This window comes from Penicillium argentinense (assembly GCF_028826775.1).
Source record: "Penicillium argentinense strain IBT 30761 chromosome Unknown utg000004l_segment0_segment0, whole genome shotgun sequence".
Lineage (NCBI taxonomy): Eukaryota > Fungi > Ascomycota > Eurotiomycetes > Eurotiales > Aspergillaceae > Penicillium > Penicillium argentinense.
In genome coordinates, this window is record NW_026622663.1 from 1030752 (window position 1) to 1054423 (window position 23672).

Sequence of the window (23672 nt, forward strand, 5' to 3'; positions counted from 1 at the left end):
CTGTCCGATTTAAACAGTACATTTACCACGGCGGGTAGGAGGCAGGTCTAAAACTGCAACTTCGACCGCATCTCAACAAGCTCCTTACTCACACCCCCAGCGCAAGTCAATGTCCTCCGACTCGCCTCCTGCGCCACAGGAAGAATATCCTCAATGCGCGCCGCAGACCCCCCTTCGAAAGTCCAGCAACAACAACACCGAGTAGGGTATCCCCGGCCCCATTAACGCTAACCACATCCTGCGGCGCCAACGTCGCAGCAGGTGGGAACAGGCGCATATATACACCGCCAAAAGGAGCATCGGCTGACGGGGATGACCGCGCAAGTATATACGGCGCAGACTCGGGATCCATCAGGCGTGGGTCACCCGGCGGCAAAAGCTGGGTGAGTAGAGCGCCTGCATCGCCTAGCTTGGTAATCAGGCAAGGGATGAAGGGGAGAAGTTGGATAGACTGCTGCGGCAGACCTTCGTCAACGAGGGCAGCAGATGTTGCTGCGACCAGACGTTCTCGAGAACCGGTCGGTGATAAACCCATTGAGTCGACGATGGCCCACCATCCGGGGGAGTCGAAGAGGAGTGTTTCTCGTGCCGTGGCGTACATAGCAGCCAACTCGAGACGATTCGGACAGGCGAGGCTTACGGCGTGGTTGGGAATAGTCTGACCGGGTCCAATGGCCGCGCCTACGCCCGTTGCATCGCGACCAAAGAGCCGGCGGGATTTCGCCGTCGAGACAGGCTCAAAGGCGACGCGTGCGCCATGTTTGCGGGCGAGCGTGGACCATTTCGTGATGACGTCGGCACGCCAGTTTGCGTCGACGACGACCCATTTCGGCTTTGTGCGTTCGAGTAGTGGATCCCAGAAGCCGTCGAAGTCGAGTTGTTGTTCTGAGAGCTCGACGATGCCCATGTCTGCCATTGCGACGAGAAGGTCTTTCTTTGCGTCATTGATGGCGACGTATTGAGCTGTTCGGGCGCCGATTGTTGGTGGGAGGACTTTGATTCCGTCGCTTTTGAGACCTTCTGCTTCTAGTGTTGCCAGAGCTGCTCGTCCGCTGAGGTCGTCAGCTACCGCACTGCAGAACAGGACCTCGCTGCCGATATAGCTGGCTGCGAGGGCGACGTTGTGGCCTACGCCGCCGAGGCTTTGGCTGATGACGGCTGGGTTGGATGTGTGGGGAAGTGGTGCGACTTGGACGCGTTCGGAGCCGAAGGGTGTGTAGTCACAAGAAAGATCAATGGCGAGAGATCCGGCGACGAGGACGTCGGCCTTTTGTGGTGGTTTGACAGATTCAGTGACAGGCTCGAGAATTGGAGAGGTTGAGGCCGAGGTCTGCTCAGATTTCGTGAACACGGGCATAGGTCTATACGCAGGAAGAGCTTCGGACTTAGTATAAAGTGTATTCTGTATCTAAGAAACACCCCACTCACCCCGACGAGCCCCGGTCAAGGTCTTCCAGCTTGGCCAGTTCCACGGCGACCTGCGTGGCGCGCTTGACGTTGGATTCAATCAAGGCACGGTTGGCGATCACGCTCTTTCCACCGCTCAGCTCCTTGATTTTGGCTAGCACAAAGGGGGTGTTATCGCTGCCATTGTAGCCTTCTACGTCGGCGAGACGAACGGCTTCTTCAATGATGCGGTCCATCTCGGCCTTGGCGACGGAAGCCTCGTGAGGGACGGGGTTGGCGAAATGAATGCCCGAATGCACTGGGAGCTTGGATTGCGCGTCTACAGGGAGTTAGCGTCTTCAGTTTCTTGATTATGGGGTTGGTGTGAAACATACAGACGATAGCGGCGGCCTCGGCTTCATTCTGAATCACCCGGGGGCTGCGCACGCCGCTGTCGCGAGTGAAGAAGGCAGGGAAGTCGACGGCGCCATCGCGGCCATCGGCAAATGTGCCTACACAAACGCCCTCGGTCTCGAGATATTCGAGAGTGCGCGGGATGTCGAGGAAGCTCTTGCATCCGGAGCTGATGACCGTGACGGGTGTTCGTCCCAGCTCGGTGAGATCGGCTGAATTGAGGCATGTCAGCTATATCCTATGCAGTTAAAAAAAAAAAAAAAATGAATAAATGGTTTACTTAATCACGAACCAGATATATCCATGGAGTTCTCCCTCCACGGTGGACACCACCTAGAAAAAGTCAGCGTTGAACTTGAAAAAGGCGTAGAAAAATTGAATTACCTAGACCACCAGTCCCGAAGATTCTAATCCCTGCAAGTTCGGACAAAATCATCGTCCCAGAAATCGTTGTGCCACCGTGGATGTGCTTTCCTGTCATGCCCTAGTAGAATGTGAGACTTAACGCTCCCTTCTGCAGCCTCTAGTGAAAGTGCGGGGAAACGTACCATGCCACAGATGTATCCCAGATCTCTGCGCGAAACTTTCAAGGCGGATTTGCTTTCCGCTGTCGAGGCCAACTCTATGATTTCTTCTGCACTCATTCCAACTTTGGCGACACCACCGAGAATGCCTATGGTGGCAGGGACACCGCCATTGAGTCGGACAACCGACTCTAACAGAGAGGCGAGAGCAATGTTGTCCGGGTACGGGAAACCTGGTCCGATCAGCTCACTACTCGCATAGAAAATACAGTAGAGTAGGGATAAACAGCTAGTACCCACCATGAGTATAGATGGTCGTCTCCAATGCGACCACCGGCTTTCCTGTTGCAACCGCATCGCGTACCTCTTCCGATACCTTCAAGAACCGGCTCTGTGGATGTTTCTGCAGATCATGAAGCTGCCGAGCACGAGGCAGAGGAGCTCGTCTCCAAATCGACGAGCGAAGAGCAGCTCTGGCCAACATGGCGCTGTCTTCTGCGGTCTTTCCTGCGGAGGTCGAGAGGAGTAGCTTCCTAGGTTTAGACCGGACGAAATGAGGAGATCCGTTATCGATAAGCACGGAGGTGCGCGCCGTGGCCGCCGCGCCCGCCGTATTGCGTATACATTGGGGACACCTCATCAGCTTCTCTACGCACGACAAACCCCATCACTATTCCCCCTCTTGACTCGACAGTGACAGTTCGGAGAATTGACTTCTCCGGCGTGATCCCCCTCAGGCACCATGAGGTTTATCACTGCCACAGTGCTCGGCCTGGTCACGTCCAGCCTGGCCGCCGCGACCAACCTCACCACTCCATCTCGACTGGCCCTCCCAGCCGACTTTAAGCCCCCGCAGGTCTTCAAGAACACCAATCTGGTTCGGAACACCAATTTGGAGAAGGGATATGTGCGCGAGACCATCAATGTGGTCGTGGAGAATGTCGACAAGCAACCGCAGTCCGACTACTACATTCCTTTCCCCGACGAGGTGTTTGAGCGTGTTGGAGGCTTCGAAGTTCGGGATAAGAAGGCCGCTGATAAGGGCCGATTCGTGGTGGACACCACTGAAGCTGTTTCCGTTGGGTGAGTCGCAATTGGATGCGCCAATGGCTGTCGGATGGCCGCAGACATGGCATGTCTGGCAGGCCTGGCAGGACTGTCGTTAACCCTCTCAATTCAACAGTGGACAACAGTACTTCATCGCTCACTTCCCCGAGCCCTTGGCGCCGAAATCACAAATTACCCTGGGCATCTCCTACGCCGTTCTGAACTCGCTGAGCCCGCGCCCTGCATTCATCCAGCAGAACGACAAGCAATACCTCACCTACACCTTCTCCGCCTACACGCCCTCCGCCTACCAAACCATCACTCAGAAGACCAAGGTTAAGTTCCCCAGCACCAATGTGCCCGAGTACACCACAACCTCGGACCTAAAATCCGGCGCCGACCCCGAGCGCAAGGGCGCCACGTACACCTATGGTCCCTACGACACAGCCAAGGTCTCCCCGGGTACCGAGTACCCCATCACCGTGCGCTACGAATTCACCAACCCCGTCGTGACCGTCAACCTGCTGGAACGCGACCTGGAGGTCTCGCACTGGGGCGGCAACCTCGCCACCGAGGACCGCTACTGGCTCCGAAATAATGGCTCCGAGCTCTCTAGCCAGTTCTCGCGCGTCGACTGGACTTTCTCCAGCTACCAGCGTGCTCCCACATCCGCCGTTCGCGAGATCACGTACCCCCTGAAGCCCGGTTCCGTCGACCCGTACTTCATCGATGATATCGGCAACGTCTCGACCAGCCGGTACCGTCCCGGTAATGGCAAGTCCAACGGTCTGCTGGAGCTGAAGCCCCGCTACCCGATCTTCGGAGGCTGGAACTACAGCTTCAAGGTGGGCTGGAACAACGACCTGTCCGCATTCCTCCGTCAGGCCGCGGGCCAAGACTCCTGGGTCCTCAAGGTGCCGTTCATTCAGGGTCCAAAGTCCGACGAGGGTGTCCAGTATGAGCGTGTTGTTGTGCGCGTCATTCTCCCTGAGGGTGCCCACAATGTCCGCTTCCAGACTGTCGAGGGCATCGCCAGCAATGGTCTCCCCGGCGCCAACCAGATCCATGCTAGACTGTCTTCCCTCAAGACTTACATGGATACACTTGGTCGGACCACGTTGACCCTGGAGGTTGACAGCATCACCGACGAAGCCCGGGATGCGCAGCTGATTGTTACTTACGACCACTCCTTCATGGATGCCCTGCGCAAGCCGCTCACCTTCTTCGGTGGTCTGCTTTCTGTTTTCGTTGCCGTTTGGTTCATTGGCAACATTGATGTTAGCATCAAGAAGCGCTAAATATGTATCCTATGGAAGGATGCTTGTCCCATGTTGTTTTTCCTTTGGACCTTGTACCAGTCTATTTATGTTCGAGAACAATCAATAAAATCGAGTTCTCTCGACCTTCTTTCCAATTCACTATAGATGACTAGTTGTACAGTACAAGCTCTACCAAAAAGCATCAAGGCAACACCGCATCCACACAGATCAGCAAGCAGCGCACCCGACGTCATCATTCTTCACAGCCGATCAATCAAGAGCTGGGAACACCATCAGAAACCTGATGACCGGTAGGATACTTCCCAAAGCAAGCATGCTGATACTCCGCCTGCTTCTTCAACGTCGGCACAGCCCTAAGGAACCGCTCAACAGGACAGAAGCCATTTTTCGCCCCGTCACAACCAGGCAAACCCTTTGTAGGTAGCGGCGCCCCATTTAGCACAAATCGGATAAAGTTAGTCGTATTCCGTCCCTCCAAAACTGGGTTCTTATACAGCACAGGATCCAAATTCTCAAGATCAGCATTAGCAGGGCAAGACCAGACCTCCGACATGAATCGCGCGCCGAACGGGGTCATGTCGCTTAGGGCAAATGTGCGGTTCGAAGGAGCATGGGGCACGTCGGCGGGCAGGCCATTGGGTCCGAACTTGAAATATTCAAGGCCGAGGGCGTTAATTACGGAGAGGATGATGTCATCGTGCGACATGTCCATGTAGAAGGGCTGCGCGAAGGGGAATTGGGCTTCGTTGTTGTCGTAGGTGTAGTTGATGCTTGTGTCGCTGGTTGTGATCAGTTTGTGTTGCAGGCGCGCGGCGAGTTCGAGGACGTAGCCGATTCCTTGGGCGCGACCGGTTGGTGAGCCGTAGGCGTAGTCACCGTAGTATTGAATGTCGATGTTGTAGGCGAAGTCTTTCCATTCTTGCTCGGTGAAGAGGCTGCAGAAACTTGAGCCTGCTAGGCTGGTGTATTCGTAGACGCAGAGGTTTTGCATTGCAAGTACGTCCATCGCAGTTAGGTTGAAGTCTTGGGGGAAGTACTGCGAGAGACGTGCGCGGGCATCTTTTGTGTAGTGGGCGATGAAGCCTTCGGCGGCGTTGTCGCTGTTTTTGTGATGTTTAGTGTGTGTTGAAGGAGAGGGAGGGAGTTGCAGCTCACCCTTCGGTCATGTCGCCTGGGCAGGAATCGTAGGAAGCCAGGGTGTTGTTAAATGGGTCAATCTCTGGGATGACGACCAGATCATACTGATCATAGGAGTTGTTGGCACCCTTGTTGCCAAAGAATCCGCCTAGTCACTGTTAGAAATCCCCAAAGTTCACCATATAACCGGCCACTCGTAGTTAACTTACTGAGCCACCACCGAGCACTCTCCAAAATCCGATCCTGGGAGGTAGTCCGGAAAACAGGCTTCGCCCGCTCAGTACCATTAGGCCAAACATTCAACGACTCATTCCAAGCGGCAACATTATCTCGATCAGGCCGATACAGCAGACGCCCATACTTGATCCAGAAATGCGCACCGGATGTCGCCTCCGTCGCAGCACCCGATTCCATAAGAGTATCCTCACCAATAACATATTCCCAGTTATTGAGGAACTCCAATGGACCCGTCGCGACCTTCTTCCCAACATGTGTCTTGCTGTAGTTGCTCAACTTGGCCGCAAAGTCCTCCATGCCCGCACCATCAAGAGGATAGTTCGTCGGAAACCGCTCCGCATGACGGTGCAGAACGTGGACTTGCGACAGCTCGCAGCCTTGCGGGACGCCCTTGGACACTCCGAAGCTACCTGCGTCCTTGTAGGGGCTCAGGTTGGCCCAGCTTCGGGTCATGTCGAAGCCCGACGCGTAGCTGCTGCCAGTTGGGCCTGATGCTGAGGCGGAAGAGGTGCCGGTTGCAGTTGCGCTGTTGGCGGCTGCAACGAGCGTCGCTGTTGCTCCGATGAGGCCCTTCATGTTGACGGGTTGAATGAGGGATCTTATCTCAGAGATCACTGGAAGTCCTACGAGATGTCTGGTGTTGATCCGCGCTCCCTTGTTTCGCTGCTTTTGTAGGGATATCGGCCACGCGCTTCTAGCAGGGGATGCAACAGCAGAAGGATTGCAATTGAGGGTATTCAAGGTCGCGGAGGCATCTTTCAATCCGTGTCGCGTCCCACTCCATTTAATTTCGGGTTATAATTGTTCCACAATTTAAGTGCCTTGTCGAGCGCCGATCTTTGCCGCAAGCTGCCACGCGGTTGCAACGTTTTGGTAGTGTCGCGTGGACTTTTCCGGAATGTAAAAAGTCGCATATTTGTACTCCATAGGTGATGTCGAGAACAGGGGGAGCTAGCTGGGAACCAGTCAGATGCCGGGAAGTGTTGTGCAGGCTGTGTTCCTGATCGTCCATGCGTAGGGCTGATAGTTTATTGACAGCGCAGTCTTGGCGTACGCAATAAGCTCGGACGTTGTAGTATATCCTCCACAGCGGTCGATTCGAGTGCAACGGGTAAATGGCGAAGATGAAATATCCAGAACGTTTGATATGCAATCGGTCGGAGGGAATGGAATTCTCGGCCTTGTGCTCGGATCTGTATGGTTTCAAATCATGAGCAGAGCCATGGGGGATGGCTGGACCTGAGGGAAGTGGGTTGCAGTGATGCTGGCTTAAAGCCGCGGAGGATATAGCTCTCAGCGATGGTGATTCAAAATAATTCTGGGGATATGAGTTGCAGAAATCATCGTTCAAAGGACCTCAGGGGTATAGATCCAGTAGAGGAGGGTCTTGGAGAAGGGTCCCGTGATCTGCTGGGATAGGCAGGCACGCTGGTCGCACCTTCCTCCAGTATACAGCGGCCGTCTTGTCGCCAGCCTATATATTTCACCTATTCTCTGACTTTCTATTTTCCTTCTGCAACCCCTCGCACAGTCACCACGCTGAGACCCCTCACCACAACCACACCAACGATCGCACGCCGTTCCACCTCGACTAAAAACAGTCAAAATGGACCGTGACTACGTCCCGCCAGACCGACCGGTGAGTCCACTTACCTACATGATCGCGAGAGTCGCGGCGCGCAGAATGGCCGCTAATAACGAGGTTCTGCAGTCGCGCTGCAGCCAATGCGCCGGCACTGACCACCACGACATTGACGATGAGTGCCCCGTCGCCGTCCAGCAGCGTGCCAGCAATGTCTTTGATAGAGTCATCGAAGACAAGAAGGCTGCTGAGCGCAAGGTTGATGAGCTGACGGCGCGCGTGGCCGAGTACGAGTACCTCATGACTCGTATGCAGGATAAGGTGGACCGTTTCCTGCGCGAGAAGGAGGAGGCCCTTCGCCGACACCGCGCTCTCAAGCAGCGCACCGAAGTTCGGGGCACTCTGGCCCTCGAGGCTATTGGCGACCTGAACAGGGAGAAGCGCGGCCTGAAGACCCAGGCCGATGACCTGAAGGTCCAGGTTGACGAGCTCAACCAGCAGCTCGCTCTGGAGAAAGCCGAGAACGAGGAGCTCAAGAGGAAGATTGAAGAGCTCGAGAACTGAGCTTCTTTTTCGGGTCCCTTCCACCCAAGGCTCGCCACGGTCGTAAGGAAATCGGTTTCCCTCGGCTACTTGGGTAATCATGCCCTCTGGATTCTCTCTGCTTGTTCTTTGTTTTCTCTCTCCTCGTCCTCTGTTTTCGTTCTGCTATCTCTTTTTTCTTCTCTGCTTGCCTTCCGTTTTCGTTTACTCTTCTTTCACATTTCTGTCCGGAGTAGGCAAAATCTTTTTCACAATGTAGCAGCCTTTGTAATGCAGAGGGATATTGTACCCTGGATTCCGTTAACTTTGTTCCATTCGAGAAGCCATTATTGCCTGTAGTTGTTCAGTAGGCGATTTACTTACGGCCAGACTATTACTATGGTAAATTGCACTGCACCCTATAGAGTAGAGGGGTATGGGTAGGAGCTCATCTGCTCATGTGACTAGAAAGACATGCACGGTGAGTGCCTGCGCCGCGCCATCAGTGCCTCTGAATTTCGTCTGCTCCCGCTTTCCTCTTCTCAACCCTTCTGCCACCTCCGCTTTCACCACTAGCACCACGAAAATCATCACCACCTCAGTACCATCATCAAAAGACGTACAAGCCAAACGAACCCGGTAAGTCAGCAAAGCCAGGTCTGTCAGGACTGTGGCCGTACCGAGGCCAGCATGTTGTGCCCCCTCCAAATGCTAAGAGAGGCCAAGGAGATCCTCCGCCAGGTCCTGGTCGAGAACTATCAATTGAGTGACGCACTCAGAGGGCGGCCTGACACCATCGAGAGAATGGCGAAGGAGATCGGTGCACTGCAGGAGCAGGTTCGTTTACTCCTTGCCGAGAGGGACAATGCCGTGGAGAGTCTGAGAGTTCGCCAAGCACTTTCACGGGATCGAGAAGACCCTGGCAATGGCATCAACGGCCACTCCAAGGATGTTCGACGTCGGGTAGACAAACACGTTCAGCTTGAGGAGGAGCTCGATCGGTACAAGGAGGGAAACGCAAAGCTCAAGGAAGAGCTTGCCCAGCTGAAGAGGTAAGTCGCACCTTCTTTCTCCCCTTCCACCTTGTCGGCTCTGTTTATCTCTCGTGCAAGTCTACACCTCTCGACACCCACATTTCTCATATTCTCGACACTTTGCTTCTCTTCTTTCGACACCAGCATGCCTCGTATGCTCATTTCCACTCGCGTGCATGTCTGCACCGCTCGAAACTCACCCCTCTGATTTTCTCGAAACCGTCCCTCCTATTTTCCGACACAGGCTCGTCTTGTTATTTCCTTTACCACTCGGCACCAACCTTTCTCATTTCACGAGTCTGCCCTTCTTTCTTTTGACACAGTCGCACCCTCCTATAGTTATTTTTCTTTACCGCGAGTCGGTGGAAATTTTTCATTTTTTTGACGTGTCAACAGTCTAGCTTTATGCAGAGATCCGGAGTTGCAATTCTCTTTGATTTGAAGATTCTTGAAAGTGCTGAGAAACACATAATCCATTTCTTGTAGACTGTCAAGGAATTGTAGAACGATCTAGATACAGCAAAGACACGTATCCAAACTGAGAACATGATTGTAAATCAGTTTGAGAATTCCCATTTAACAAATAACTGCACAAATGCCAAAGAAAGTACTGCTGTCCGGTAGCCAGGATGGCCGTAGATTGCGCTTCCAGGGATGGTTTTGGGTGCTGTACTAGACAGCGAAGAATGTCCGAAAATCGTGACAAAGATTTTGAGCGAGCATATGAGCCACAGGGCGAATTTATTTGTGGATAAGAGCTGGTTGACCAAAGAGGTACAGAGCAAGTGATGTATTGTAGGTCTGGGCCTCCCGTGGAAGGAGAGAGTCGCTCGGTCATCGTAATGATGTGCAATCCGCTTTTGGCTCTTTGAGGAGTGAATATGGTTCTTGTGCTCAGTGGACAATTCTGTATAGCCTGTGTTATTGAAACGAGTGGCCATATCCGTCGAAATGGTTGGTTGGAGCCGAGAGACTGTATGCGGCTCGGAAGCTTGCGAGTGGAAAGTGAGGACTCGTTGACTTCGACAACATATAGTGACTCTCTTGTGGATGATTGACCGTGGTGCAAAAGACAAGGCAGTTCGGCGACTGGCGGCGAGGAAGGGAAGCCTGACTGGCTTTCAAAATGTATTGTGGATGTGCGCGGACTTTCCTGTCGCATAGACTCTGTTCAATGTTGAATTGGTGGTGGTGGAATGGTCTTGTGAGCAGAGGAGACGTGCGGGCAAAACAAATACCATGTAGATGATATGTTGCCAGGCTTTCAATAATGGAAAGATTGTGTGGCAAGCCCCCATCGTCAAATGTGGTTGTAAATAAGTATGTGCCCTCGCTGAATTTATCATGACCAAGTTCAGCCATCGGGTTGTGATAACTCCGGCAAGTGCCCCTTTATCACCGGCGGCCTTTCATCGGATTGTAGCTCACGAGCCATGTCAATCACAATTATCGTCTCCTCTCACTGGGGGATCTTTCACCGGGAGCCTGAGAATCCCCTCATATATTTATCTCAGTACTTCAAGATCTACAACAGTGGGAGACTATTGTCTGAATTACGAAAGTGGTCTTGGTTGACGAAGACGCGTTATATCTTGGAGCCTCCATCGACTACTTCAAGACTTTTCCAGAGACATAGCCCGAGCGACCACTGTCTGCTCAAGTCTTTAACATGGCTATTGTGCATAGGAAAGTGGTATCAATTTCCAAACAAGCAGAAGACCTGATCCATGGTCGAGTGAGGTACCTCATATCCCAGGCTTCTTCACAAACAAACACATCCATACCATAATTTTTTACTTCTACACTTGTTAACATACTTGAAGATAAAAAACTGCCCGTCATATTTCCTTTCCTTTCTCTTCACCTCTCAGCATCACTGGCAACTTTGATACCATCTTCACATTTTGAGAACGCGCAACAGAATAGGAGACTGTGACTCGTTTTCTCTTTTTCACTGCTTTCCATGCCCTCCCCCGTTTTCGCTTGGGACTCCGAAGTTAGTCATTTCCACGCGTTGACCAACCGATTACATTCACATCTTTCTAGCCCCGACATTCCGCCTATAAGTGAGCTTCCACCTCGACCTTCTTTTCTTCCCTCTCCAACTCCCAACATCTCCCAAATCTTCGATAAAATCACTATCTTCACTACCTGACTATCAACCATCAACATCCACTACAAGTAGCTCACAATGATGTCGTGGATTCCCGGTTCCCCGAGCAAACTCGTGAGTCCACCAGCCTGATGAAATAACCCACGATCGAATTTGACATAGTTAACATATTTCGTACCTAACCGGGAGAAACTTTTCCGCATGCTCACGAACCTCGAGACGCATAGCACTGATGAGTGGGAGCGGAGATTTGAAGACCTGAAGAGTGATCTTATGGTACTTAGCACGGAGGCTGTTCGTCTCACGACGGAAGTTCAGAGTTTGAGGGGTGTGAATGCGGAGCTGAAGAACCTTGGATCTGGTTGAATGCTTAGGTTTTTGACTGAGTTCTATTTCCTCGTTTCATTTATCGATGAATTCGGAGTTCAAAGTCAGGCTATCAATCCTTACCTCTTTCAAAGTCCACAGCCTGTAAATTAAATTTCTCACTTGAATCTTTTCTTTTTCCTCCAACTCTCAGGATCCTCTGAATCTATAATCACGGTACACTCCTCAAGCTTCAATTACTGATCAACCTGGATCACCACCACTACCTTCGTTACTTATCATCACCTACGGTCGTCACCACCAAATTCGGTCACTCCCTCCGATCATCACCATGAGCCCCAACTCACCTACAAGAACCAATTCTCGCACCGAACAGAGTCAAGCGAGTTTGAGTCTTCCGACTTTCCCACGCGAGTCTGGGAGCCGCGAGTCTGGGAGCCGCGAGGCTGAGAGGGCAGAGGCCTGCACCCGGTGCAGGGGTGGTGGAGAGGAAAGGAAGAGGAGAGGAGAGGAGAAGAAGGGAGAAGGTGCGGAAACTGATGTTGGGATTGAGAACAAGGCCCCGAATGCAGACTCGCTGGGGGACATCCGTCCGGGTCTGCACCATGCCCTGTCAAAGTCGAGAGACAAAAAGGCCAGTTATCTAGAGGAGCAAATTATCTCACTCGAGCCCGAAATAAAGGAAATCATCGAGGTGTTGATAAAATGCAGGCAGAAAATCCATCTCTCCGAGTCAATCGCATCGGTCCATCTTTTTCCAACTATCGATCGTCCCTGATCGTCATTACCAGCTTCGATCGTCATATTCTCCACCACTTTCACTTCAACCGTCCGCCCATCATCAACATCAGCATCAATCCTAACCACAGATGATAGTACCCACAAGAATGAGTTCACACACCCAGGAAGAACAGGTAAGCATCACTGAAGCAGACCAACACACCACAACCAAAATCCTGAGCAAGGCTAACAAATCATTCAAGCAGGAGAACCGATGCTCAGGCTGCGGAGTCCATGGCGAACACCGAGTCAACCCCAAACCACCAAAATGCCCAACACTCCGAAATATCCAAGGGGTAGTAGACCTCGTTTCCGAGATCCTCGAGAAAAACGAAGCGCTACGCCAGTGGGAGAGAAAACATCACACCTTGACCGAAAAGTGCCAGCATCTGGAAACCGACCTAAAAGATCATCAGGAGAAATCAGCAACCGACCTGAAAGATCTACAGAGAAAATCAGCCAAGGAAGTCGATGACCTCCAATATAAACATGAAATGGAGCTGCTTGATTTTCGGTACAAGGCAGCCAGGGAGTTCAATGATTTTAAAGAGAAGGCCGCCAAGGAGCGCAGTGATCTTGAAGTTAAGTATGACATGGCACTGGTCAATTCTCAGGCCCAGGCTGCCAAGGCTGCCAAGGTTTTCAGCGATCTTAAAGAGAAGACCGCCAAGGACCTCAGTGATCTTCAACTCAAGTATGATATGGCGCTGGATGAGCTTGAGTCGCGCAAGAGGAGGACACGGCGACAGAATACTGAGGTTCATAAGTACCGGCTGATGCTTTTAGATATGAAAAAGAGCTCAGAGCTGAAGGCTGTACAGGGATCGCGAAAGGAGAGAACAAACGATGCGTGATCTCTTGGGAAGGAATGTACAATTTGAAGTCACGTGATTAGATGTGACCTCTACAATCACTTTGGTTACTTGGACGTCATTTTCTCTCTTCGATCTCCAATGCCTTTCAATATTTGCGATTGAATTCCCTTAATTTCTTACAACCAGCGTTTTCGAACAGTTATCCGTGCCTTTTTTTCCCTTTTTTTTCTTTTTTTTTAAAAACAGAAATATCAAATACAACTTTGAGTCTACGGACAAGCACCAAATAAAAACGGGTTCAAACCAGACATCTTAATTCAAACGTATATACATAACCCAACCGATCCAAGGGAAATTTTTCGTGAACAAAAACGCCTTGCTTGATAATCGAGCGAGAAATTCGGGTAATCAATAATGGATCACCGATGGTGATGTGATGGTAATAGGTGTAGGTAAGGTTGAAGGGATAGGTATACAATTAGAAAAGCCCCAGGCTTCTCAATGAAAAACACGCTCAAGGGATATCGAACAAAATGTGAGATGGGCGGGATGTGTAGGCGGTGCGGGTCGTAGTAGAGGTGAAGTGAGGTGAGGTATTTCAGATATGTCAGAAAGGGATTGCCAGCATCCAGATCAATCAAACGTCCTTCTCGCCAACAGGCTGCAAGACGACCGGAGCCTCAATGGGACTGGGCGCCCGCACCTGCGTATCAGCCGGGTGAGACTCAGCAACCTGTCGGGGAGCAGGCGCGATCTTCAACTCGTGCATGCCCATGTCGCTGCCACTGCCGCCGCGCGAGCTCTGGCTGATTTCGCCCATGGGCGGCTGGCCTTCCAGCATCATTTCCGAGTGCTCGCCGATGCCGTAGCGCTCCGCGGCGGGGATCTGATGGCCGTCCTCCAGCTGGTCTTTTTGCTGGGGTGTCCAGGCGAGGTAGTCGCGTCGGACCTCGACGTAGTCGTAGGCGAATTCGCCGAGCTGGTCGTCATCCATGCCGAGGAGCTCGGCTTCCTCTGAGGCACGAAGGTTCAGGCCCGGGATAGCGTTGATTGCGTAGGCGATGATGGCGGACATGACGAAGGAGTATGCGGCTGCTGCGACGATGTAGGCGATTTGGATGTAGAGTTGTTTCCAGTTGTGGATTACCCAGCCGCCGACGCCGGTGCCGGTGTTGACGCCGTCGAGCCCGACGACTGCGTCGTCGCCAAAGAGCGCGTTGAAGATTAGGCCCACGATACCCGCGATGCCGTGTTCAGCTAGGACATCCATTGAGTCATCGATGCGGATCCAGTATTTGATCTTGGTGGAGTAGTTGCACACGATGCCGGTGACGACGCCGAGGATGACGCTGGCCCAAGGCGAGATGAAGCCCGAGGCCGGGGTCGCGGCTACAAGACCGGAGATGGTGCCAGAGCACCAGCCGACCATGGACCACTTGCGAGCGAGCCTCCAGTCGAGCAAAACCCAGGTGATGGCGGCGAAGGCGGCGGTCAGGTTGGTGTTCCAAGAGGCCATGGTCGCGCGAATGTTAGCGCCGAAGGACGAGCCGCCGTTGAAGCCCAGCCAGCCGAACCAGAGGAAAACGGTGCCGAGGAGGATGAGGGAGACGTTGTGCGGGCGGAAGTTGAGCATCATGCGCTCTTGACGGCGGCCGAGGACCATTGAGTAGGCGAGAGCTGTGAATCCGGATCCGATTTCGACGGGGCCACCGCCGGCGTAATCCATGACGCCCCATTTGTAGGCCCAGCCGTTGGCGTTCCAGGTCCAGCAGGCGAGCGGGCAGTAGACGATTGTGGCCCAGATGAAGGTGAAGACCATGGCGGGAAGGAGACGGCCTCGTTCAGCGACGGCTCCCATAACGATGGCAGCTGTGACGCCGCAGAATTGCATCTAATATGAGTGTCAGTCGGGTGGTCGGGAGCAAATCACGCGAAAGCCAGGCTTACCTCGTAAAAAGCAAAAAGCAGACCGGGGATCAAAGGCGAGCCAGGACTGGGATCAGCGAGCGTCTTCATCAAACCAAAGTTGCGGAGATTGCCAATGTAGCCGTTTGTTGCGGTCGGCGAGAAGGCCAGCGAGTAGCCCCAGAAATACCATTGGAAGGTCACGACGGAGAACGAGGCCATACAGGCCCAGATCATGCTGAGGGCGGACTTTCGACGCGCGAGACCAGAATACAGGAAGCCCAGACCGGGGATCATGACCATGACCATGGCAGAGGCTACGATGATGTAGGCCTGGTCGCCGGGCTGGAACCATTTGTTCACATTTTCGGTGCCTGTAGTGTTTGCTTGTTAATTTTCTGATCTGGGCAAGGCGCGTGCAGATAGACTGTGCGACTGGATCTGCTGGCGGTTTCACGTACGGGAATCACCACCCATATCGGCGTTGGTGGAGAGCTCATAGTTGGAAGGGGCACCGATCCAGTTGTAGGAGGCGTAGTCGGGGGCGTACGGGGCTTTCCCGTTGAACGCCGACATGATGGGAGCTGCTGGCGGAGCTGGTGAGGTGACAGTGGTGGAATGGAGCTGCCGTTAAGCTAATGTGTTGGTGTGGGAGTGGTGGTGGTGTGGTCGCGACGCGGGTGTGAGAGAGTTGGAGGTGAGTGTGGAGGACAGTCGCGAAGGCAATTGAGTGTGGAGAAGAGTTCGCCACGGGGAGGCAGGGTATAAGAAGGAATTGAGGCAGGCGTTGCGGATGCCAAACTAGAGATAAGTCGGATCGACGGGGGATCCACCGGCCTGAAATCGGACACGCCTGGCAATTCGGGCGATACCCTAAGTATCTGTGGGCTGACCAACCCGGAGTGATAAGAGAAAAAGAAATGTGTTTCTGGTGCAGATTCGTATTCCGATTTGACTTTGAATTCCGGGGGAAGACGCGGTTAAGGCGAAATTTGGGAGGGATCAGTTGGTGAGAAAAGATTATGACAGCAGCAATGGGATAATCCGCAGATACCCACCGCGCCCAGCTTGGTGAGTAAGTATTCCAGCAGCGCTGCACACTGATTTTCGGTAAAATAGAGGGGGAGGCACACGTAAATAAAGAAAGAAATAGAAAAATAATTGAAGAATTCAGGACAATCGTATATATTCTAGAATCACATCAGAGTCTTCTTGCCATCTTGAAGCCGGCTTTGATGGCCGCAGGCAGTGGCGACGGGACTGAGCCCGGGGCCCATGTCCTATCGAGTGGCTTGTACCCAACACGATTTGTTAATGTAAATCGGCCAGTGAACCGTTGGGCCTCCCGGGGAACCACTACGTTTCTGGAGCAGCGTAGACCGGGGATTGACTCCATTTTTCTGCAGTTCAACACTGTGCAGCTGCTATACTTATACTTGAATCTTCACAATCATCTTCGGCTCTTCTAATCTTTTCCTTCGTAGATAAGCTATCAGCGCGATCACACGCGACGATACACTCGAAAGAGTCTTACTCTCTCTGCACCGCGCTGCACTCAAATTCTATCGCAGGCTTATCTGCGTCCTATCGACTGCAGACAATTGGACCAATGCCGCCAACCCTCGCCCGCCGCTGGTTGGCTACAGATAAAGCATTGCCACCAGTGGGCCGCCAAGGGATGGCCGTATCGGGACTAACGCCCAGATACACTTTGATATTCGCGAGGCCTATGATTGGCGCCAGATAAGCCGCGCAGCTGCTCGCCGCCGGCAGCTCCGACTTCTCCCGGTCGGCTCCCGTTTTTGCCTTCCCAGCGTCTGCCCCGAATATCGGGCCCTCTCGGTTTCCACGGAGCCTACCCGAATGTTTCAGTGAATTAAGCAGGTGGTTCGAAGACTTCAAATAGACGCCACCAGGCATCGGAATCGCGGTGCCAGCGCCTGGTGTGGTGGTGGTGGTGGTGGTGGTGGTGGTCGGCGTCGTGATTCACCACTCGCGTGCCCTGTAATGGTCACCGGTCCGCTCCCGTGGGGCTGGGTCCGCCGCCCGCGGGAGGGTCTGGCCTTATCGCAGCCTCACAGGAACACGCGACACTCCTACCTAGTATGACAATGCACGAAGTAAATTTTGTACTTAATGCACAACATTTTGCTCAGGAGCCGCGAATACTGGCAGTTGTATGTCCCATGTCCCGCATATATATCCACCAATTTCGTAATCAATTTATCTGCGGTGGGGCAGCTCACCATTGTGAAGTCACATATAGTGTAAATATATACAGTGTAGAACACCCATGCTTAGCAACATATTCTCCCACGATGCACCACACTGGTGCATCCAGGAACAAGACAAAAGAAGACACTAGAAGCAAATCAAAACATAGATCAGACATCCAATCGATGAATTGACATGCTTGTACTGGTGAACAACGCACCAACTAACGTCATAGAGCTAGCTCATCGCTCTTTAGACTTGCGGGTCAAAGCATAGCAAACAATCCTTTAGGCACATGGCAGAGCTAGCCTGTACTCCATAACGGCATGTATGAAGCCGTCAAGAGCTAAGTGGGCCAAGCCGCATATATCTGGGGTAGTTGGAGAACCGGTGGCGCTCCGGGTTTCCTGCTGATAAGGCCGCATGAGGTGTGACAGATAAGCTTAATTATACTCCCGGTGACTTTTGACGAGGTGGTGAGGTCAGTATTGATATTTCGAACTGCTCTGGATCAGTCCCGAGATTTTGCGGCTCTGAAATATGGAGAGATGGTGCTTTGTCACGGCTGTCTCCGTGGAATTGTGACTGATATGAATGACTACGGATTCAGTGTAAAATGACAGGAATATGAGGGTGGCTATAGTACTACATTATGCGAATCAATCAAACAGACACCAGACTACATAGTCGGAATGCTTCAAGATGGAGTCTCGACGAGAGAAACATGACCGTGCGGGTACGGGTATCGATGTCGCGCAAGATTCGGGTACGACCTGTATCCCACCAGGAGAGTAAAAGTGTCCAGGATGTCCTCTTGAGACAGCGAATACCTGCTAGAGAGAAGAAGATCACGGAATTCTTTGACGGACAGCATACATTGATCCGGGGCTGGTACAAAGACACCCCGTTGGCGCAAACACTTTCTGCCTGGCTTTTGAGGTGTCTATATCACGTTAACGTAATTCACCGCCGAGTGAGCCACCCAACCAAAAAATCGCGTCTCCACGCGTCCCTCTATCTTCCACCAACAACCATGTCTCTAAATCGCGTCGGATCAAGCCAAAATGCTATACAGCAAGAGGGTCGTATCTCGTTGGCCATACAAGCTATAAAAAACAAGGAAATTAGCTCGATTCGGCAGGCTGCAGAGCGATTCCAGGTCAACTGTAGTACGCTCACACGTCGGCTCCGCGGTACAACAAGTCGCGCTGAAACGCGCCCAAATGGCCATAAATTGACAGAAATCGAAGAGAACTCACTCCTAAAATGGATTCTCTCAATGGACGATGGTGGTGGGGCAACTAGACCCTCTACAGTGCGAGAAATGGCTGATTTATTACTACGACATCGCGGTACAAGCAACACTACACCGATTGGCCAAAACTGGGTCACAAAATTTGTCAAACGCCACCCAGAGATTAAATCTCGCTTTTCACGGCGATATAATTACGAGCGCGCACAACAGGAAGATCCAAAGGTCCTACGCGGGTGGTTTACTACCGTACAAACCGCGATCTCTACATACGGTATCCTATCGGAGGATATCTATAACTTTGACGAGACTGGCTTCGCGATGGGCCTTACCGCAACCGCGAGAGTCATTATGCGAGCAGAATATTATGGTCGAAGATCGGTCCTACAGCCAGGAAATCGCACCTGGGTAACTGCGATCGAGTCATTAAGCGCTTCAGGGTGGGCGCTTCCACCAACGATTATCTTTAAAGGCAAAGTCTATAAAGAGTCGTGGTTTGATAATCTTCCACCTGACTGGCGCTTCGAGGTTAGCGCAAACGGGTGGACAACTGACGAAATAGACCTTCGGTGGCTTCAAAAAGTGTTTATTCCATCGAAAAATCCCCGTACACTCGGTCAATATCGACTACTAGTCCTCGACGGCCACGGCAGTCATTTAACACCACAATTCGATCAACTTTGCTCAGAAAATAAGATCATACCGATCTGTATGCCAGCTCATAGCTCGCATCTTTTACAGCCGCTCGATATCGGGTGTTTTGCAGTTCTTAAACGCTCATACGGAAGCTTAGTTGACCAGAAAATGCGGCTCGGTATTAACCATATCGACAAGCTTGATTTCCTCGCGGCATACCCACAAGCTCGTACCGACGCATTTAAATCGGATACGATCAAAAATAGCTTTAAAGCAGCCGGCTTAGTGCCAATAAACCCAGAACCCGTGCTTAATAAGCTTAATATCCAGCTTCGAACGATCTCACATATCCAGATAGATGATCGGGTAGATGACCAGGTAGATGACTGAGTAAATTATCAGGCAAGTGATTATGTATAGAATAGAACGTAATTTTCTTCAAATACTAGTAAGAATACACGGTCGCACTTCTTTCAGTCCGTTCCTTCGTGCCACAGGCAGAATAAGCGGTATCCCTTAAATACGGGGAGCCAAGGAGTCGCACAGATTTCCAAGAAAGTACAAGAAGAAGAGAATGAGTGAAAGAAAATAGTCATGGTTTGATGACGGAGGTGAGGGTGTCTCACTCTTTGGATTTTTCATTCAGCTCCTATGTTCACCAGCGGGCATAAGGATCTGATCGAATACATACATGTTGTTTGAAGATGAGATAGACTTTTATATCCTCCATTTCTTCTCTCTGTCGGCCAGGCTCTACAGCACACGATGTTATGATCAAACTCCAGTGGTACATGTCATGTTCCTCTCGTCTCAACCGTCCCTTCAAAACCTTCCTTTTCCAAACCTTCCTTATTCCACACCTCTCAACCTTACAAGCACAACTCTTGGACAAGGCCGAACCAAACTCCACACAAGCTGGAACAACTTATCATCATGGCAATTACATACGTTGAAACCACACATAAGACAAGCGAATATATCCTCGATAACGTGGTAATTCTTCTCCGTTCACCACCCAGCAGAAGCCTTGAACAAGCCATACTGACAAAAACTGGTTACATAGGAGGACCGATACCCATATTGCGATAAAACCACCCTAGGCGGGTCGAGGGAATGCATATACGAGATATGGAACCGGAAGACAGCCAAGTTGGAGATCCTGCTCTATGAGATTACGATAAGGATGAGAAGCAGAGAACAGGGGGCTCGCACCTGTCAGGGGCGTACTGAGTGAAGGTGGAGGCGATGAGCGAATGCTAACACATATTCAGATGACTTTCGCTGGACGAAGTATATTTCAGTCTCATTTCATTTCCAGTTCATATTTGTTTTCACTCTCATATCCAGGGAGGTGACCAGGTAAATAACGGGGTAAAAACTGGGTATATGATCAGTTAGATGACTGGGTAAATGATCAGGCAAGTGACGATGTATAGGATCACATAGAACATAAACTATGAAATACTAGGGGGGACATGATGGACGTAGCAATTACTGTCTAACAAGACCCATTTTCGAAATAGGTCCTGATCCCAAATTCGAGGCTGGTAATCCGGAGAATAAAAAAAATTCTACACGACTAGCTAAATGCAGACTAAGCAGATGCAATGCTATATACAAATGCCGAATCCAAACTTTACCATGACTGTATAACCCCCTAAAGGGAAAGGGCCAACTACCCCCTCCGAACCATTCCCCTAACACGAACCTTCTCCTCTCGACTTAACTTATCAACAACCTCCGCTGCCTCCCCACCCATCAAGACCTCATCCCACTCATCCTCATCCATGCTCATAACCAGCGTCATCTGCACGCACCGCGCAAACGATTCCCGGTGTCTATACCGGCCCGGAACAGTCGATCCATACCCAACATCAACAGCCGCGCTAATCAGGCCTGAGACATCGCGCTCCAGACGCGCGGCGCCGAGCTGATTAATACGACCCTGGTAGGACCAGAGTCGCTTCTCGAGTAGTCGGACGAAGTAGGCGATTGTCACAGTAAGTAGACGGTCGAAGGCGGAGGTGGTTAGAATGCGGGCTATCGGGACAAGGAGCTCGGACCAGCCTGCTGCGAAGCGCGGGCGGACGAGTTCCTTGTTGCGAGAATTTTCGTCGTAGTCCATGCCTTCGGTGGAGTCGTCTAGTTGGGGCTGGTATTCGATGTCTCGGAAGGCATCGGCTAGGATTGGGCGAAGGCGGTGCTTGATTACGTTGTTGAAGAGGACTTGGATGCCATCGGTGAGGAGGTCGTTGACCTTTGCTTCGAAGGAGGTGGCGAGGGTTTGCAGGGTGGTTGCGACCTTGTGGGCAGATTTTCGGGAGGGGAAGAGGCTGAGGAGGTGGTCTGTTATGAGATCCTTGCCTTGGGTGTCTTTGTTTTCTAGGAGTTGTTTAGTGCCTGTGTTGTTATGGACGATGCGGCGGATGTAGTCGATGCCGATGTCGAGGTTGTTCATTTGCACTAGAAAGGCGATGGTTGTTTGTTCTGGTGGTGAGGTGCCTTGTACTGCTGCGCGGGGGTAGCATTCGTCGCGCATTTTGCGTTGGGTCATGCCGATGAAGTCGGAGCCGAGGACGCGGGAGAGCGTGGGGACCACGTTGGTTACGACAGCTTCTTGGGAGGTTGCCAGGGATTGTTGGATGACCTTGTTGACGATGTACATGATGTCGTCGACTGCGGACGTGATATGCGGGGGGTCGGCCTTGAGCGGCTTTTGCATGTTCAGGTTCAGGCCTGATGGCACCTCGTCGAGTTGGAATGCTTTCTCAACGGAACGGCGGAAAAAGAAGGTGGTCATTGCGTTGAATGGAGTCACCAATTTGTCATTGATCTTGCGTGCCAAGGGCGAGTCTGACAGGAACTCGGGCAAAATATGGCGGGAATCATCATCTTCCCCTTCGCCTTCCGTAGGAGGCTGCAAGATGTTAGTATATACAGTCGTACTGAACACGAGACGGCTATTACTCACGTTATATGTGTCTGCCAGGAAGCGGCAGTAGAGGGACCATCGGCCCAGCATGATTGCCATCTCGTTGAGAATGCCATCGATCTCCTTCATATCCACACCCTCATCTTCATTCGCTGCATTGGCCCCTGGAGCCGGAGAATTGGAGTGCTGTGCACCGGGCCGCTGGGCAGGAAGGAAGCTCTGCACAAGGAAGGTAAAGGCGTAAGACTTGATGTCTGTAAGTTTGCGGTCCACGTGACGCTCGTCGCTCCAGGTGTCCAGGATGATGCCACCCTGGACATCGGCCTCGATCTGCAGACGTTCAATGACACGACCCATCTTGCGCGGGCCATAGTGTCGTTCCACCAGACCACCATGTCCATCAATAATCTGCGCGATATGTTCAAACAGCTTGGTCAAGGCATTGGCGTAGAAAAAGCCGTCCTTCGCTCCAGATCCAGGACCCGCATTGAGATTACCACGAGCGCGGGCTGCCACACCCTGGCAGACATAGCGACCATAGACATCCAGTCCAACCTCAGACCGGCCAATGAGCGGGAACAATTTAAAGAACCGGGTGATCTTCGCACCGTCACTCTCCTTAACCGCCCTGTCGAACTCGCGCAAGAACAGCCCACAAAGGGACTCGGCCGCATTGTCGAGGGTGACACTTGGCGGGTCTGGTACTTCCGCCGTGGGCACCATCTCTGCCGCAAAGGCACCGTTGACCACCGCCGGGGGTACCTGCGCCGCCCGGTGCAAGTAGCTGGCTGCCGTCTCCCAGTCCTGAGAGGCACCCATGGATCCCGCCACGCCCAATGCGCATGCCTTGAGCTCTGCCACCTGCTCCACCACTTCCAGTGTCGCTTTCACACGGGCCTGTTCCAGATCGAGTCGGCGGACCGCGCTGGAGATCCGCTCGGCGGTGCCGGCGGCTTCGGAGAGCATTCCATGGCTGACTGATCGGGTGGTGTTGGTCTGGGTACCAATATGAGCGCGCATCAGATCGAGGCGGCCCAATTCGCGCGAGAGATCCTTCTGCGAGGACACCAGGGCATCGAGACGGGCGGTCACGGAGGCTTCTTGACTGTGCAAGTGGGATAGCGCGGCCTTGATCTCCGCGACGGAGCTGGCGTTGAAGATGTCGGAGCTTGGAGAGATATCTTCAGTCAAACCCACTTGCTCGCGAGGTGGCGACGGCGAGGCGACGCCATTTGAGGCCATTGTGGAGGCCATTGGATGGACGAGCAACTCCGAGGAAGCGCGAGAGAGTCCGGGGTTGTTGATGGCGATGCCAAATACGCCAGTTGCGGGCGGTGAGCGGCGGCGCTTTTTTCGCGGCATCGCCGAATGAGCAGCAATTTATACAGCAGAGCATACTACAAGTAGGTATGGCAGTGTGAAGGACCTTGAACTGTCAGAAAATAAATCAAGTGCGATTCAAGTGTCATACCTTTTTTTTTTTTCGTTTGGCGAGAAACACAGACAACGCCGCATCGGTCCCGATTGCAAGCACC

At 52.3% G+C, this 23672-nt stretch overlaps 9 protein-coding genes across 9 annotated transcripts; 5 read left to right on the forward strand and 4 right to left on the reverse strand.

Annotated features, from left to right (window-relative positions):
• Positions 1 to 106: 106 nt before the first annotated feature.
• N7532_003326 (pseudouridine-5'-phosphate glycosidase/carbohydrate kinase family protein) lies at positions 107 to 2964 on the reverse strand (the record flags this gene model as incomplete). The annotated part of the gene is made up of 7 exons (XM_056615820.1): positions 107 to 1361; positions 1429 to 1726; positions 1782 to 2031; positions 2093 to 2133; positions 2185 to 2284; positions 2349 to 2557; positions 2625 to 2964. The coding sequence occupies 7 exons, from the start codon at positions 2962 to 2964 to the stop codon at positions 107 to 109; spliced, it is 2493 nt and encodes an 830-aa protein (XP_056476177.1).
• A 102-nt stretch (positions 2965 to 3066) lies between these two features.
• Positions 3067 to 4669, forward strand: N7532_003327 (dolichyl-diphosphooligosaccharide--protein glycotransferase subunit OST1; the record flags this gene model as incomplete). Its single annotated transcript, XM_056615821.1, has 2 exons — positions 3067 to 3407; positions 3508 to 4669. 2 exons carry the CDS (start codon positions 3067 to 3069, stop codon positions 4667 to 4669), a joined length of 1503 nt encoding a protein of 500 aa, XP_056476178.1.
• A 235-nt stretch (positions 4670 to 4904) lies between these two features.
• Positions 4905 to 6601, reverse strand: N7532_003328 (histidine phosphatase family protein; the record flags this gene model as incomplete). The annotated part of the gene is made up of 3 exons (XM_056615822.1): positions 4905 to 5751; positions 5807 to 5936; positions 5998 to 6601. 3 exons carry the CDS (start codon positions 6599 to 6601, stop codon positions 4905 to 4907), a joined length of 1581 nt encoding a protein of 526 aa, XP_056476179.1.
• Positions 6602 to 7631: 1030 nt separating this feature from the next.
• Positions 7632 to 8171, forward strand: N7532_003329 (uncharacterized protein; the record flags this gene model as incomplete). Its single annotated transcript, XM_056615823.1, has 1 exon — positions 7632 to 8171. One exon carries the CDS (start codon positions 7632 to 7634, stop codon positions 8169 to 8171), a length of 540 nt encoding a protein of 179 aa, XP_056476180.1.
• Positions 8172 to 8837: 666 nt separating this feature from the next.
• N7532_003330 (uncharacterized protein) lies at positions 8838 to 9185 on the forward strand (the record flags this gene model as incomplete). Its single annotated transcript, XM_056615824.1, has 1 exon — positions 8838 to 9185. The coding sequence occupies one exon, from the start codon at positions 8838 to 8840 to the stop codon at positions 9183 to 9185; it is 348 nt and encodes a 115-aa protein (XP_056476181.1).
• Positions 9186 to 11354: 2169 nt separating this feature from the next.
• N7532_003331 (uncharacterized protein) lies at positions 11355 to 11642 on the forward strand (the record flags this gene model as incomplete). The annotated part of the gene is made up of 2 exons (XM_056615825.1): positions 11355 to 11390; positions 11439 to 11642. 2 exons carry the CDS (start codon positions 11355 to 11357, stop codon positions 11640 to 11642), a joined length of 240 nt encoding a protein of 79 aa, XP_056476182.1.
• An 848-nt stretch (positions 11643 to 12490) lies between these two features.
• N7532_003332 (uncharacterized protein) lies at positions 12491 to 13237 on the forward strand (the record flags this gene model as incomplete). Its single annotated transcript, XM_056615826.1, has 1 exon — positions 12491 to 13237. One exon carries the CDS (start codon positions 12491 to 12493, stop codon positions 13235 to 13237), a length of 747 nt encoding a protein of 248 aa, XP_056476183.1.
• A 598-nt stretch (positions 13238 to 13835) lies between these two features.
• On the reverse strand, positions 13836 to 15679 carry N7532_003333 (ammonium transporter; the record flags this gene model as incomplete). Its single annotated transcript, XM_056615827.1, has 3 exons — positions 13836 to 15089; positions 15146 to 15477; positions 15565 to 15679. The coding sequence occupies 3 exons, from the start codon at positions 15677 to 15679 to the stop codon at positions 13836 to 13838; spliced, it is 1701 nt and encodes a 566-aa protein (XP_056476184.1).
• Positions 15680 to 20880: 5201 nt separating this feature from the next.
• On the reverse strand, positions 20881 to 23499 carry N7532_003334 (Golgi transport complex subunit COG4; the record flags this gene model as incomplete). The annotated part of the gene is made up of 2 exons (XM_056615828.1): positions 20881 to 22122; positions 22177 to 23499. 2 exons carry the CDS (start codon positions 23497 to 23499, stop codon positions 20881 to 20883), a joined length of 2565 nt encoding a protein of 854 aa, XP_056476185.1.
• Between the last annotated feature and the right edge of the window lie 173 nt (positions 23500 to 23672).